This window comes from Tripterygium wilfordii, chromosome 7 (assembly GCF_013401445.1).
Source record: "Tripterygium wilfordii isolate XIE 37 chromosome 7, ASM1340144v1, whole genome shotgun sequence".
Lineage (NCBI taxonomy): Eukaryota > Viridiplantae > Streptophyta > Magnoliopsida > Celastrales > Celastraceae > Tripterygium > Tripterygium wilfordii.
Genome location: NC_052238.1, coordinates 6752580 through 6766488, shown reverse-complemented (window position 1 = coordinate 6766488; position 13909 = coordinate 6752580). Strand labels below are relative to the sequence as shown.

The following is a 13909-nucleotide window of genomic DNA, read 5'->3' as shown; positions in this document are numbered from 1 at the left end:
AGTAGGTATTATGTGAATATATCTTGGCGCAAAACTTGTCTAACCCATATGTATAGGTGCTTATGCAATACTAACATTACGAAAATGATAAGTATCCAAACTTTTGGTGTTCCAAAGTCATCCCAATTTGATGTGGCATAGTGGATGAGTGTGGGATCTCTTTTTTAAAATTATTTTATTACTCAACTCATTAGCCCAGCCCAGCCCAAAATCTACATTACACTACAAGTCTAATAAAAAATAAATCCGAGCTTCCCTTCTCCCTCTCCTCTTCCTCACTTTTTTTATAAACAGTAATATATATTAAAACTAACAAAAGGAGAGACAATAGGACATCCCTCCATTAACGCTTAAATCACCTCCATGACGCATTCTACTTTATTTTCGCCCATTATTGGTAGGTTCTTAAAGTTTATTACCGGATGTTGACTGCATATTACATGCCAAAAGAGTTGTGGGTGAATTCTTGGGATTAAACTATTTAAGAGCATAATAATTGGGCTTAAACAGTTAAACTAATTAATTTTTGTCAATGATTCTATTGTTAGTTTTATTTTAATATTTTCTAGGTATTCGAATAATCAAATTTGCAGATATGTAAACATAATTCTGAACATGTTAAAACGGAAAATTTTGTGAATGAGATTATTGATAAATGTTTGAATGAGACTGTTGATGAATTTGTGTAAGTACCGTTTTACTTTGTGATTTTTTTACAGTAGGACTCCATTTCACGTGTATTGGGCACTAAAGTGATTAGGACTGGCCCTGATTATCGTACTTAAACTCATTACCACTCTGAAATATAAAGAGGATCGAAGGCTGAAATACTAAAACAATCAATGTAAATATGCATCAAAATTACCTAATTTTTCATCCACATCATTCCAAATTTACTGTAGAGAATGATAAAGGGAATATGATGTGGAGTATAGTTAAATAGAAATTGAGCAAAGCATCACTCCCCAGCAGATGTAAACTAAAAGGAGGTATATTTGGATTCTTCATGAAAGGAGGTATATCAAAGAAGATGGAGACTTAAGAACACCAAGTGGGATCTCCCTCATGAGCAGTGCATCGTGAAACCTGATATGGAATCGGGCAAAGCAGCCAAGGATCCTATTCGATCTGGATCTCCCTCAGGAGTTTCCAATCTAGGTAGGGGAACTCGCACTGATGTGTTTTCAAAGAAACGGAAGATCCGTGTGAGCAAACATGGATTGGAATCGGTTAATCAGTCAAGGATCCTAATTCTAAATCATTCATGTAACTGGTGGTTGTTGATGAGCTGGTGTAGTGGTAGTGTCTCCCCCACACCATCGAGGTCAAGGATTCGAGATACGGAAGTACGTTTGTTTGATGGCGGCCGGGGCCACATCACCTCACGTCATCAACAAAAAGGCGTTGGTGTAGTGGTAGTGTCTCCCCCCCACCATCAAGGTCAAGGGTTCGAGATGCGGAGGCACGTTTGTTTGATGGCGGCCGGGGCCACATCACCTCACGTCATCAACAAAAAGGCGCTGGTGTAGTGGTAGTGTCTCCCCCCCACCATCAAGGTCAAGGGTTCGAGATACGGAGGCACGTTTGTTTGATGGCGGCCAGGGCCACATCACCTCACGTCATCAACAGTAGTGGCGTGAATGACAATTTTGAATATGGGTGGCGTGATTGTTGGAGTTGCACTAATTATGTCATTTGCAATGGTGTGATTTGGCAAAAAACAATCACGCCATTGTGACTGTCATGATTGAAAAAATTATGTACTAATCGATCCAATCGTATTGGCGTGGAATGCTATTTTAGTAAGAAATTTTGTATATACTGGTATTTAATTGTACTAAGGGTGATATTTTGGTAAAAAAAAAAACCCTCATATTTTAGAGGGATTACTACTCCCAATATTCGAAACAAATCACAATATTTGAACGTACACATCAAATTATTGAATAATGAAAATTTGGTGGTATTATTTACATCAATCATATTATGAGGGTAGGTGTCTCTCTACCTACAACTAATAGATGATAGTAATAGGCAGCACATTAAGGCTTTATCAACCACTTGCGAAGCCTGAGGCCCAGGGCATAATTATACGTCCTTCCATACTTAATTCATTGGACCATATGTATATATATATTTCTCTACTCCTAGGCTTGGGTTAAATTAAAAGGACATTAATAATTAATTTTCTCCCACATTTTTAAGTACAATTTTGTGCCTTTTAATATTCTTTATATAACAGTTTATTGATCTTTGGATGCCAAATTGATTCCTTTTTTCCCTCTCAAACAACTAAATAAAATCGATCATCCATCAATGGAATAATTATTGACACATATTTTTTTTGGCTTATACATAATAATTAGGTTCAACTATCCCCTGATTGTCAATTAATAATGGCCATGACATCGACTATACATACAAAATTATATAAGTAATTAAGTTTTGATGCATTTATTAAGCATAAATTGTTTTTCTTGCATTTTGTGGTGGCGTCACAATTAGTACTGCTTGACCTTCTTTCTTAGAAGGCAAAAAAAAAATAAAAATACAGTTATGCGAGAGATATTATACACTTTTGACAATATTACTTCAAGTGCCCTACAATATTAGGACACATGACCCTCCATTGTTTTCGTTTGAGACACATGGCTCTTATTATCACATGTTTTCTACTCGTTCTCATTAGTGGTTTTGCTCTTCGTCATTTTTTGTGAGCCACATGACTTCTCTTCATGTGATTTCTATTCTCATCGATCTTACGAGTAACACATAGTATTTGCTCTCAAATTGTCCTCGCTCGCATCGCTATGCCACGACCCTAAGTCGTTTGTGTGTACATTCGCTCACGCATGCACGTGTGGGTTCATATACATTTTTTACACTCATCTAAACCTAAAATGTTATGGAAATATGCTGTGGGTCCTTTTGTGTAAATTAACCACTTAATTTTCTCATAAAAATAAAATAATGTTGATCTAGTGGTAGTCTCTCCTTAAGATTTCGAACAAATTGAAGGTTAAAATCCTACAAGTGCTAAATAACAACCAATATTAAAATTTATATTAGTCACCCTCAAAAACTTCATACTTAACTGATATTAAACCTTGATCACATATGTATACCCAACAGATCAATCGTACATATATAGCAGGCATCAAGAGGTGGTGTTTCAATCATTGTACTGTTTGTACACTAGTTAATTAGGAAAGAACATATTAATTACGTATACAAATTGTGTCATAAAATTGCATAAGATATTATTAGTGATGAATTAAGGGGTTGATTAATTAGTACATTTCATTTGGACAAGTAAAATCAAATCCAAAAGGAGACCTAAAAGAGGTAAGTTCCTTTACATGTCAGAAAGCTGCTTTTTACCCCATTTTTCATTTCATTTTCACATATAATAATATTTAATATATAATACATGAGCGTGGGCCCCATTATCACACCCTCTCAAAAAGCCCTTAATAAATATCAGCCTCCCGTACCATTTATTTTTCTAAATTATCTTTTCCTCTCTCTCCTCTCTCTCTCGCTCGCTGTGATAAACGAAATGTGTGATTTGACGAGACAGGACTTTCAAAAAAGTACATAATCTACGCGTCCTTCCCAACACTACGACTACACAACCACAACAACGATCACTCAAAACCCTATATTCTCTCTACCTTCTCCAGTGTTTCTTCTCTCTCTAAGCTTTGCCCCTCCAGATTTTCTCCCTAAATTCGATTCAGTATTAGTCGCACCGTAACTATATATATGGATGACGCAGATAAACCCGATCCAGGTGGGACTGGGATCAACAGCGATTCAAGCTGGACGATCGGAGCTGATGTGGACAGGGTCAATTACTTCTTCCCGAGCGATGGAGAGAGCAGCATCCTCAGCGAATTCGGATGGAATCTTCAATCGGAAAACACCGAACGACTTGGAGAGCTGCAGCGGATCGAAGCGGACGAGAGCTCCGATTTGGCGGGAACAGTGACGGAGTTGCCTCAGACTAACAGCAGCAGAGATTTTTGGAGCTCCGACATGGCCCTCCTGCCCGGATCTTATGTTGGAGAAGTTTCCGCATCGAATCCGTCTGTTTCTTCGAGCTCCAGCGAAGATCCACCGGAGAAATCGGCTGGTTCCGGCGGGAAAGCTGCCGAGATTTCGTGAGTGCAAACGATACCAGTATTCCAATTCATCCATATAAACTCTCTCTCTGTCTCTCTCCCTCCAGGTGAATAAAATCGTAATTAACTTGTATTTGGAGGGTAAAATGACAGGTTCCACTTGCCACACACACCAGAAGCGGAGGGCCCTAACGAATATTGGCTTCGGAGGGACGGTGCAAATTCCGTGCCCTTCCGTACACCACCATACTTTAGAAACGAACAACCATAAAAAAACAAACCCTGTTTTGCTCATGCAAGTGGTCAGGCATTTTCGTAATTTAGTTCAACATATAGGTCTCATTGGGGGAATTCGCGAGAATAAAGGGTAGCAAACATTATTTGGAGTCTCTTTAACAGCGCCGTTGTTGCGGCGCGAATGGCGTGCGGTATTCTTTCTATAGTAAATAAAAGGACGTTAACGATCGATGTTGTTAAAAAAAAACATTTTAGGTCCCGATTTTAATTACATAAATTTAGATTAGATAAAGCGAGGATATATTAATTAGATACTGTTTTCTAGTTTCTTTCTTTTAAAATGAGTTAGAACTAGAAGTACACTTTTTCTTTTTGTAGTGATTAATTTTGGGATGCTCGTCGAGGCTTGTTTTATGTTCTACATTCATCCCCTCACAGTGTTGTAAGGTGGTGTTATGTAAATAATTATATCAAATGAGATTCCATGTCTGTAAGTTACGTGACATGATGCTTCTCTTTATGAGTTAATTGATCACACTTTTTTCCTTGTTTGTTTGTTTGTTTTTTTTTGTTTTTTCTAATCTATTTGACATGCATGATTTGTATGATTTTTCTGCCTAATTTCTGTACTGGGCATGGTAATCTAGCTAGTCAAATTAATGCCTTTGCACTTTCATGCTAAAACTGTAAAGCATAAAGCCTCCTTTTTTTTTTATGGCTGTATTTGTGTGAGTTGTTCAAAGATTGATGTATGAACACAGTGTTTCCATAAATGGACATGTTTTATCTAATGTAGGATGGGATTTCCATGTAGGTTTGAAATTATATATGTATACGGGTGCACTTTGATGTGAATTCACCCTTCGTCCCAAATCGCTTGGGTGAAAGCTTGTGAAGTGCTTTATATGGGCAAACCCTTCCTTCCTTAACTAGCATGACGTGTTTTAAAGTGGTTATTGGGCTGAGATGGCCCAAGACCTACAATATCATACTGGTGGGTTGAGTTTTCCATCATTTGGTATTAAAGCAGACATAAGCCCACATGAAGAGAGAGGAAATTGATGTAAATTCATGTTACAGACCCTTCATCTCACATCGCTTGGGTGAGGGCTTGTGATCGAAGTGTTTTATATGGGCAAACTTCCTTAACTACATGACGAGTTTTAAAGTGGTTTTTAGGCTGAGACGGCCCAGGGCCTACAATATCATGCTGGTGGGTTGGGCTTTCCATCACACTTCGTCTTCAAGTGATATTTGTTTCATGATGAAAGTAACCATAATAATGATCTGTTCTTTAATTTTCTTTTTAATTACTTGCACTTTGTGATATTATAATTCCATTGAAAAGATATCAGTCGCTTATTCGTTTGATTATATGTAATTAGTTTAATCTTCATAACTTCGATTAGGTCGAATATTCTTGTAGGACCCAGATGAAAAAGAAGGGACAGAAAAGAGTCCGGCAGCCACGTTTTGCATTCATGACCAAGAGTGACGTTGATCATCTTGAAGATGGCTACCGCTGGCGAAAATATGGACAGAAGGCAGTAAAAAATAGTCCATTTCCAAGGTTTGTCAACATTTTCTTTTTTATTTCCCCCCACTTTCTCTGTTCTGAAAATTTATGTGATCTTGTTTTGGATAGTTTTAAATATATCTGTCATTAGTTGTCAACATATTTTGCCTCTCTGTGTAGCTTTCTCTATATTTTGTTATGTTCTAGTGTTTTCATGTTCTACACATGCATGCTTATTTTGTAAATAGGACAGTTTCTAAGAAATTCGAGAGGTTTCTTGAAAAATCAAATGACAAACTATATATATTGACTCCATTTGGAACAGTTTTTTTACTAGCATTTATACTACTTGCTAGTATAAATGCAAATGCTGGTAGTCATTCAAACAACAATTTTCGGACACATAATCCAATAGATTTTTATGTAGCATTTATAGTATATCTCAATTGCTAAAATTTTTAACAATTTCACCAGCATTTCACAAGATTTCTCTGTTTTTTGTCTCCATCAAATTAACTTTATTCCAGTTATACCCTCATATTGTTATAGAGAAACGCGTTGTTGCCTTTCTACTAATAGTTGAAATACCCTACAAGGTATGAAAGACACAAAAGCCTAGGCATACTACTGAATAAGAAGAGGTAAATATCTTACACATAGGCAAATATCTTTGTATGTGAAAGAAGTCCTTCAAAAGAAAATGAACATAACAAAGAAAAGCTATCATACAAAAATCTGTTTTATATAATTCATAAACTTCCAACAACTGTGAATCCTCTAACTAGAACATACTATTTTAAAATGCATTTCTAAGATGTCATCAATCAAAACAATAATAAGTGTTTTTATGCTCAGTGGTAGAGTTGCAGGAGTGTAATTTAGATGTCACATGTTCCATTTCTGAAAACAACCTCTCGAAGGTATTCCCGACTATGCTCAATGTGGCACCTTGCTCATGGAGTTGTTTACCTTTTATCTATATATATATTATTTATTCAAGTGCAGAGCACTTGTATATTCTCTACTGAAAATATGATAAAAATTAATTTGCAGAAGCTACTACCGGTGCACAAACAGTAAATGCACAGTAAAAAAGAGGGTGGAGCGGTCCTCTGAAGATCCCACAATTGTAATTACAACTTACGAAGGCCAACACTGCCATCATACTGTCGGGTTCCCCCGTGGTGGAATTATTAGCCATGAAGCTGCCTTTGCCGCTGGCCATTTGACGCTGCCAATGTCACAATTTTATTATCCAGGCGTTCAGTTACCTGGAGAAAACCCTCCAAGCAACACACAATTGCACCAACAACAACTAGGCCAAGCAAGAGATCGAACCAGTTCTGTGCGGGTACCTAATTCAGATGATGGATTGCTTGGAGATATTGTGCCTCGTGGGATGCGTAAAAGATGACACCCAACTTTATAGGTATGATATGTATTCGTTAATACAGCATCTTGTGAAGCCTTTTGTTGAAGCCTTTTGTTACGGTGTGTCGGTTTCACCAAGTACGAGCACGTCAGAGTATGCATGTTAGATATATAATGGAGTTAGAATGTTAGATATTCCCAACATTTGTTCATTGGAGAAAATTTTCAGTGCAATCTTTTTTTAGTCTATAGTAGTACAACTCATTTACAAAAATTATTTATATTTTAAGGCGCTTATAAATTCTGAAGGTCTCCATGTTGTTATTCCCATGTAACTCACCATATATATCACTAGCTCTTACTTATTATTAGCCGGCCAAAAAGTTTCTCAGAATTTTTTTTAATTTCATGGTATTGTTCTGGGAGTTGATTGCCTTGTTTATCCCTTATTTTTGGAGTTTGGGGGTTCTGATTTTATTGTGGCTCGTTTCTTTTCTTTGGCTGGTTCTTGTCATTCTGCCGTTGCCTTGTTGAAGATCCATTTCTTTCTTTTGTTGTTTAGTTGGGTTGGGATCTTGATCGTCTGTGGACTGCTGTAAGGTTCTTGATTTGTCTTGTTTAATTCTTTATCATTAGCAAAGTTCTGATTTAACCAAAAAAAAAAGCAAAAAGTAATTGGTTAACTTGTTTTGAGTCCTTATAAAAAGTTAGCAAGGCAAGGTTCCTTAAAACATTTACTTGTATAATATGCATGACTTTTTAGGATAGAAGAATTTAAAGAATTAATTTGTCTTAAAGTATTTTTATGAGTAAATTGTACTGCCAAACACTAAAAAAGATTTGCATTGATAGTGTTTGAATAGTCAAAGACTCAAAACTTCCAGTGAGAGAAGAGTGTCTATATACATGCTTGTACTGCAAATCTGGCTCTTATAATATTAGGGCTTAACAATATTATTGCCCCTTACATTTGACAATAACACTAATTACACCACTCATGATGTGACCTATGGTAAACACGTGTATATACTATATATATAGTTGGTTGGATTTATATATATGTATGGGTGGACCACTTCCTTGGTTTGTGATATGTACTGTGTACTTGCTTCCTTGTGGGAATGCATCATTGCAGCTACTTGTTGCAAAATTATGGCTACGTACTGTAGCTTTGGTCTGATGCATTTATGTATGTATTGGGACTACCTTATCTCCCTAATTATTGTTGCTTCCTTATCTAAATTGCTTTTGCAAGAAAAAGATGTGGTCGGAAGCAACTTGTATAAAGAGATATTTTATGACCACAATATTCTAAGATGAATCACTAGTTGTATTCTTTGTCTAAGCGTAAATATTCTGGGATGGGAGGGGCTCCAATATTCAATTACAATTATCCCCAAAATCATGTAAAATAATAGTATTGTTTGTTGCAAATGACATGCTAAGAGTTTAGGGCTTAAGAATTAATATTTATGGTTTAGAGTTTAGGATTTAGATTGCTTTTGCAAGAAAAAGATGTGGTTGGAAGCAACTTGCGTAAAAAAAAAATCTTATGACCATGATGCTATAAGATGAACCACTAGTTGTATTGTTCACCTAAGCATAAATATTCTGCGATGGGAGAGGCTGTAATTTTCAATTACAATTCTCCCCAAGTTCTTGTTAAATCGTAGTTTTGTTTGTTTGAAAATGACATATTAGAGTTTAGGAGTTAAAGAATTAATATTTATGGTTTAGAATTTAAGATTTAGGGTTTAGCTAGATTTTTCAATTTTAGGGCTTAGGATTTAGGGTTTAGAATTTAGAATTTCAAAATCTATTTAAGGTTTAATGTTTATGTATAAATAGTCATGTAAATGGATGCTTTGGATTTGTATGATCATTATCAATTTAATAATATATGATCAGTGAGTGTTTATGCTTTTTAGTCCATTTATTATTATGTTTATTTTAATATTTCTTAACAGTATCGGTACGTACAGGCCATGCAGTGCTGTCATAGTGGAGAGACAGACAGACAGACAGACAGTACTAATTATATTGTAGAGTGATCATTCCCATTTATGGAATTTGATGAATGACGAGACGAGATCGAAGCCATTTTTTGAGCTCAAAGTGAGAGTCCTTCGTCACCTGAAAACTCTATTATTAAGTGACAATTTCTCATGTTTCATTCAAGTGTTCCAGGCTCTAGCTCGCATGGGCAGGTCATTATGTCAATGTCTTTCTTTCTTTCTCATTTGATTTGAGTTTATAAGCATATAAACGTAAAAGAGTAGAGGTTCGTATATTGCGTAGCTAGAATCATTATATGTGTATATATATATATAATTAGACCTGCAATTGTACTAGAGAGAGAGCCAGATCTTGGAACAGTTTACATGCATGGGCCATGTTGTTGGTTAGTTGCGTGGACTTCGATGTTGCTTCATTCACAGCGGCCCATGCATTCTCTTTATACGAAACGTCCTTTTTTTCCTTCCAATTGCTAGCTCTCTGTGAAGACGTCTTTGGTCTTTGCTGTCCAACTTTTGCTGTACAATTCCCTTGACTTTAGTACTTAGCCATGATGACATTCACTGGACACTTTTTCTCTGTTTTTCTTTTTCAATAAATTGCACAAGACTGACTTTCTGACAGTGTCATAGCTAGCCCTTTATATAGTAAAAAAGCAATTATAAGAAATTCTACTGGATTCTCTTTTGAAAATTTTAAAATACCTCCCCTAGCCTTAAACCCCTAAATCTTAACCCTAATATTAGGTTTACCATCCATCAATATGTTAAAGATGTCAAAATAACTTGCATGTCATTCCTTAATAACCTATTAATGACTAAAATTACTTTTTTTTTTTGATAAATCTGTATTAATTAAATGTATTTGCTGATGGAACTAAAAATTAAGCACATATGTACCTGCAACAATATATTCTGTGTACGTTTCAACGAAATTGAAATATCTAGTCTACAAATATAACATTTGATTGTGAAATTTATTCTTTTTGAACCACCAAAATGCGCCTATGTTCCTACCAATAACGTGGTAACCAGGTGTTGGCACCAAAAATATGTTGGGCCTAATGGGTTTAGAAAATGTGTAAGGTACATTGTGCTAACTATTATGATTTTGATTATTATGGCCCATAAGCCCATATTATTGAAAAACAGAAGCTCAGTTGATGAGTAATTGCCCAAAGGTAGAGTTGTGCTGGAAGTAGCCCATGAAAAATGGAAGAAGTGGTGACAGTTACCACAAGGTGCTCCAGGTGGCAGCTTAGGCAGCTTATGAGAGAAGTGAGGAAAACTGGTATGAAGAGGTTGTTATGGCTTCCAACTGACAAAAAATGACACAAATGAGGGGATAACTGCAGTAGGATCATGGTTTATGAGAGAGAATTTTGTGCAAGACAAAGAGTATAAAAGCTGGTAGACAGACAGAGATGGACACACACAAACAATCAGTCAAACAGACAACAAAAACTCAAGCCCAAAACACTTTCAAGCTTCCTAGCATTTCAATTACTTTCCAAATCCTTGTCAATTTCCAGCAAATATGATGTTGTTCATTCCAAATTCTTTTGTATTTATTTCTTGTCAAGTTTCAATGCCAACCATCGTTATGTAAATTGTTCTTGGTGTCTAGTTAGTCTTCTTCATTTCAATCTCAACAAAACGCATTTCAGTGGCATTTCAGTGGAGTTGGGGAGCCAAGAACTATTGAGGTCTCACGATAGTTCTTTCAATTGTCTAGGTAGAAGTCTTATTTACCTTTGATGCATTTCATTTCATTTCATTAGTTTAGGAAACTATAATCCTCATCATCACCTGATAACACCAGGTGATCAAAAAAGTCTGATGAGAAGCCTAGCAATATAATTGCTTTATCCTTATCACTAACATCTTCATCTAGGTTTTAGAGACGCGAGGTAAAAACTCAGCTTTTGATTTCCGGAATCTTCTAAACCATTTCTTTCCACACAAATATATATGGGTTTGATGAGAAAGAAGAAATTAAGCTCAGCGCCCAACATTATCAATTTTTCCCTCTTTATTATCCAACATTTCATTCTATAGATTATAATTGTAATCGTTGAACAATTTATGAATATGATTTTTATAATTCAACATTTCATTTTGGATTCGTATTTATTTTTTAACAAGAGACATAAATAATCCAAAAAGAATTTTTGAGACGCTGCCCTCGGACTCTCATCATGATTCTAATCCTTGGTCCACCCGTAACAACGACATACAAGCCTCTTCGATTATAAGTGAATGGTGAGTAGTCGTTCCTTGATTGACGAATAACCGCAAAACCTCTTGTGCTTTACTATTAACATGATTAGCCGAATGAGAATGGGAGGTAGCCTGGTTGGTCAAGTTGTCTGTCCAGGACCTCGAGATCCAAGGTTTCATTCTCATCAGGGGATTCGGATTTGGGTAGTTTTCATTAGCTGTGGTGGCCTTCATACCCCTCGAGTATGATTTTGTGTGTGTGTGACCTATGGGTCTTTCCAAAAAAAAAAATGATTAGCCGAATAGCCTCCTTGAGGCCTAGTGGCTTGATAATCTTATGGGGATCCTTTCTTTTGAACCACCAAAATGGGCCTACGTTCCAGTATTCTTACAGAACTATAGAGGAAGGCCCAATAGCCCATCTCAATCATGACACCTGTAGAAGATACCCACCATTAAAGAACTAGCTAGAAAGTAAATAGTGAATTCCAAGACTTTGTCAAAAACCCACCATTCGCAATAGCAAAGTATTCTTACAAAACCAACCCCTAGTAACTCAGTTGACAAGTTGCATCGTATGTAATCTCAAACTCCGAACTCGAGCATCGAGCTCGAGCCCCAGCTCCCTTTCGGCCTTCCCTGATAAAAAAATATCCTCACTCAAGAATTTGTATGCCCATTGAAGCATTTTGATTCTCTACATTGTTTTGACTGTTTATTTTATTTAAAAATTAAAAGGAGTGATTCTCAAGTACCATAAAAAAAATTTTCAATGGCGCTACCCTCGGACCCCCGTCAACTTCTAGTAGCCTCCCACAACTTCAAATCCTGGCTCCGCCCTTGATTGGAATCCACTACCTATCTTCGTTTTTGTCATTTATTTTCTATCTCGGATCATACTTTATCAACTGCTATTGAATTTATATCATTGCTTACAACTTCAAATCATATTGTAAGTGTTACTTTTCATTTCATACTCTCTCCTATAAAAACACCCAACCTTACGCCGATACCAAAAATACTCTCTCCTATAATTTTTTTTTCAATTAAAAAAAAATATTTCAATTATGAGCTAAAAGGAATATAAATACTTCACAACTAGGTAATTGAGTCAAACAAAATTGGGCCCAACTTTAAGGGCCTATGGCAGTTGTGCCCCAAAGTAGAGCAGATTCTGGTCATGCACTTTTATGAATTTCTTTTCTGCAAAATAAATTAGGCTACGGTGATCAATTGTTGTCAACAAGTTCAACTTAAAATTACTCTCTCTTTTCTTTTTCTTTTTCTTTTTTTTTCTTTCTCAGATCTCTTTTCTTATCTCCTAATATACTACCACTAACATATTAAACAATAAAAATATTAAGGGATCGTTTTGATTTGTTTTCTATTTTCTCTACTTTTTGGGTTCTTTATTTTTTTCCTCGTTTTCTGTTTTCTTCTGGCAAACCATCATCTCTCAATTTCTACCCCAAATGGTCCACCACATTGTGCCATTGATGAAATCAGCAGATGATATTGCCTTGTATGTTATTTCCAAGCAACTCAGTCTTTTTTTGACTCTTGACCCATGAAGCAAAGTCCCTTTTATATCTTCTTTCTTTACTCTCTCATTTGCTATTAGTAAACAAACAAATCAGTTTTCTTTTCTTGTAAAAGACCATTTAATGAATCTTCATATGATACCAAGCCAGTCAATTCCTCTTGATGTAAGCAAGACTTGATAAACATTAAACTAAGTAAATCAACTCAACAGAAGACAAAAGAGAAGATAAATTTACACATAAAGAGGAGGAAGGGGGGTGGGGTGATAAAGAATTGTTATGGAATATTGGTAGGTGACTATGCAACCACCTTCAGTCTTGCATTTTTTTGTCTTTCCATCATTCCATATAGCAATCATCCTCCTCAAGTCTTCAATCCCAAGAGTAGTCTAACCACTCCAATAAGCTCCCCCTTTCTGTTACAGGTGGGTTATAGTACAGACCAGAAAATAACATTTCAAGGCAAATCAACAAACTGCCCCTCCTTCCATTGCCAATTTTTTTTTCTTCCTTAATTTGGTCCCCTTTTTAAGCAGCAATCTTTGTATAAAACAGAGGAACTACTCAAGTTGGTAAGAAATTTTTTTAGTTAAGAATAGAGACCCTTGAGAGCAGTAATCCAGATTAAGAAAAGAAACAAAAGAAACGAAATTGAATGTATGTGATACTGTCCAAACCATATAAATTCAGGAGGAAACTTCTTTGGAGTTTCTCTATGGCCCTTTTGAACATCTTCCCCCACAAAAGCATGTGGTCCTTGATTCTTTAGCCCATTGTTTTGGTTCAACTAGTCATATTAACTCTACAGTAATTCACCATACAAGCTACTGAAGCAAGAAAGTTAATCATGAAAGTTGCAATGTGAACTTTATGGTGCTTGCTTGA

General features: G+C 36.0%; 1 protein-coding gene across 1 annotated transcript; it reads left to right on the top strand.

Annotated features, from left to right (window-relative positions):
• The first annotated feature begins 3545 nt into the window (after window positions 1-3545).
• On the top strand, window positions 3546-9733 carry LOC120002280 (probable WRKY transcription factor 57). Its single transcript, XM_038850971.1, has 4 exons — window positions 3546-4163; window positions 5788-5931; window positions 6931-7306; window positions 9231-9733. The coding sequence occupies exons 1-3, from the start codon at window positions 3766-3768 to the stop codon at window positions 7289-7291; spliced, it is 903 nt and encodes a 300-aa protein (XP_038706899.1). The 5' UTR covers window positions 3546-3765; the 3' UTR covers window positions 7292-7306; window positions 9231-9733.
• Window positions 9734-13909: the final 4176 nt, after the last annotated feature.

What these genes read in the sequence shown, in the direction of transcription:
- LOC120002280 (XM_038850971.1), top strand. Translation starts at nt 3,766, where the DNA reads ATGGATGACGCAGATAAACCCGATCCAGGTGGGACTGGGATCAACAGC. An exon ending in GGGAAAGCTGCCGAGATTTC is followed by an intron (nt 4,164 to 5,787) that starts GTGAGTGCAAAC and finishes ATATTCTTGTAG; the next exon opens with GACCCAGATGAAAAAGAAGG. An exon ending in AAAAATAGTCCATTTCCAAG is followed by an intron (nt 5,932 to 6,930) that starts GTTTGTCAACAT and finishes ATTAATTTGCAG; the next exon opens with AAGCTACTACCGGTGCACAA.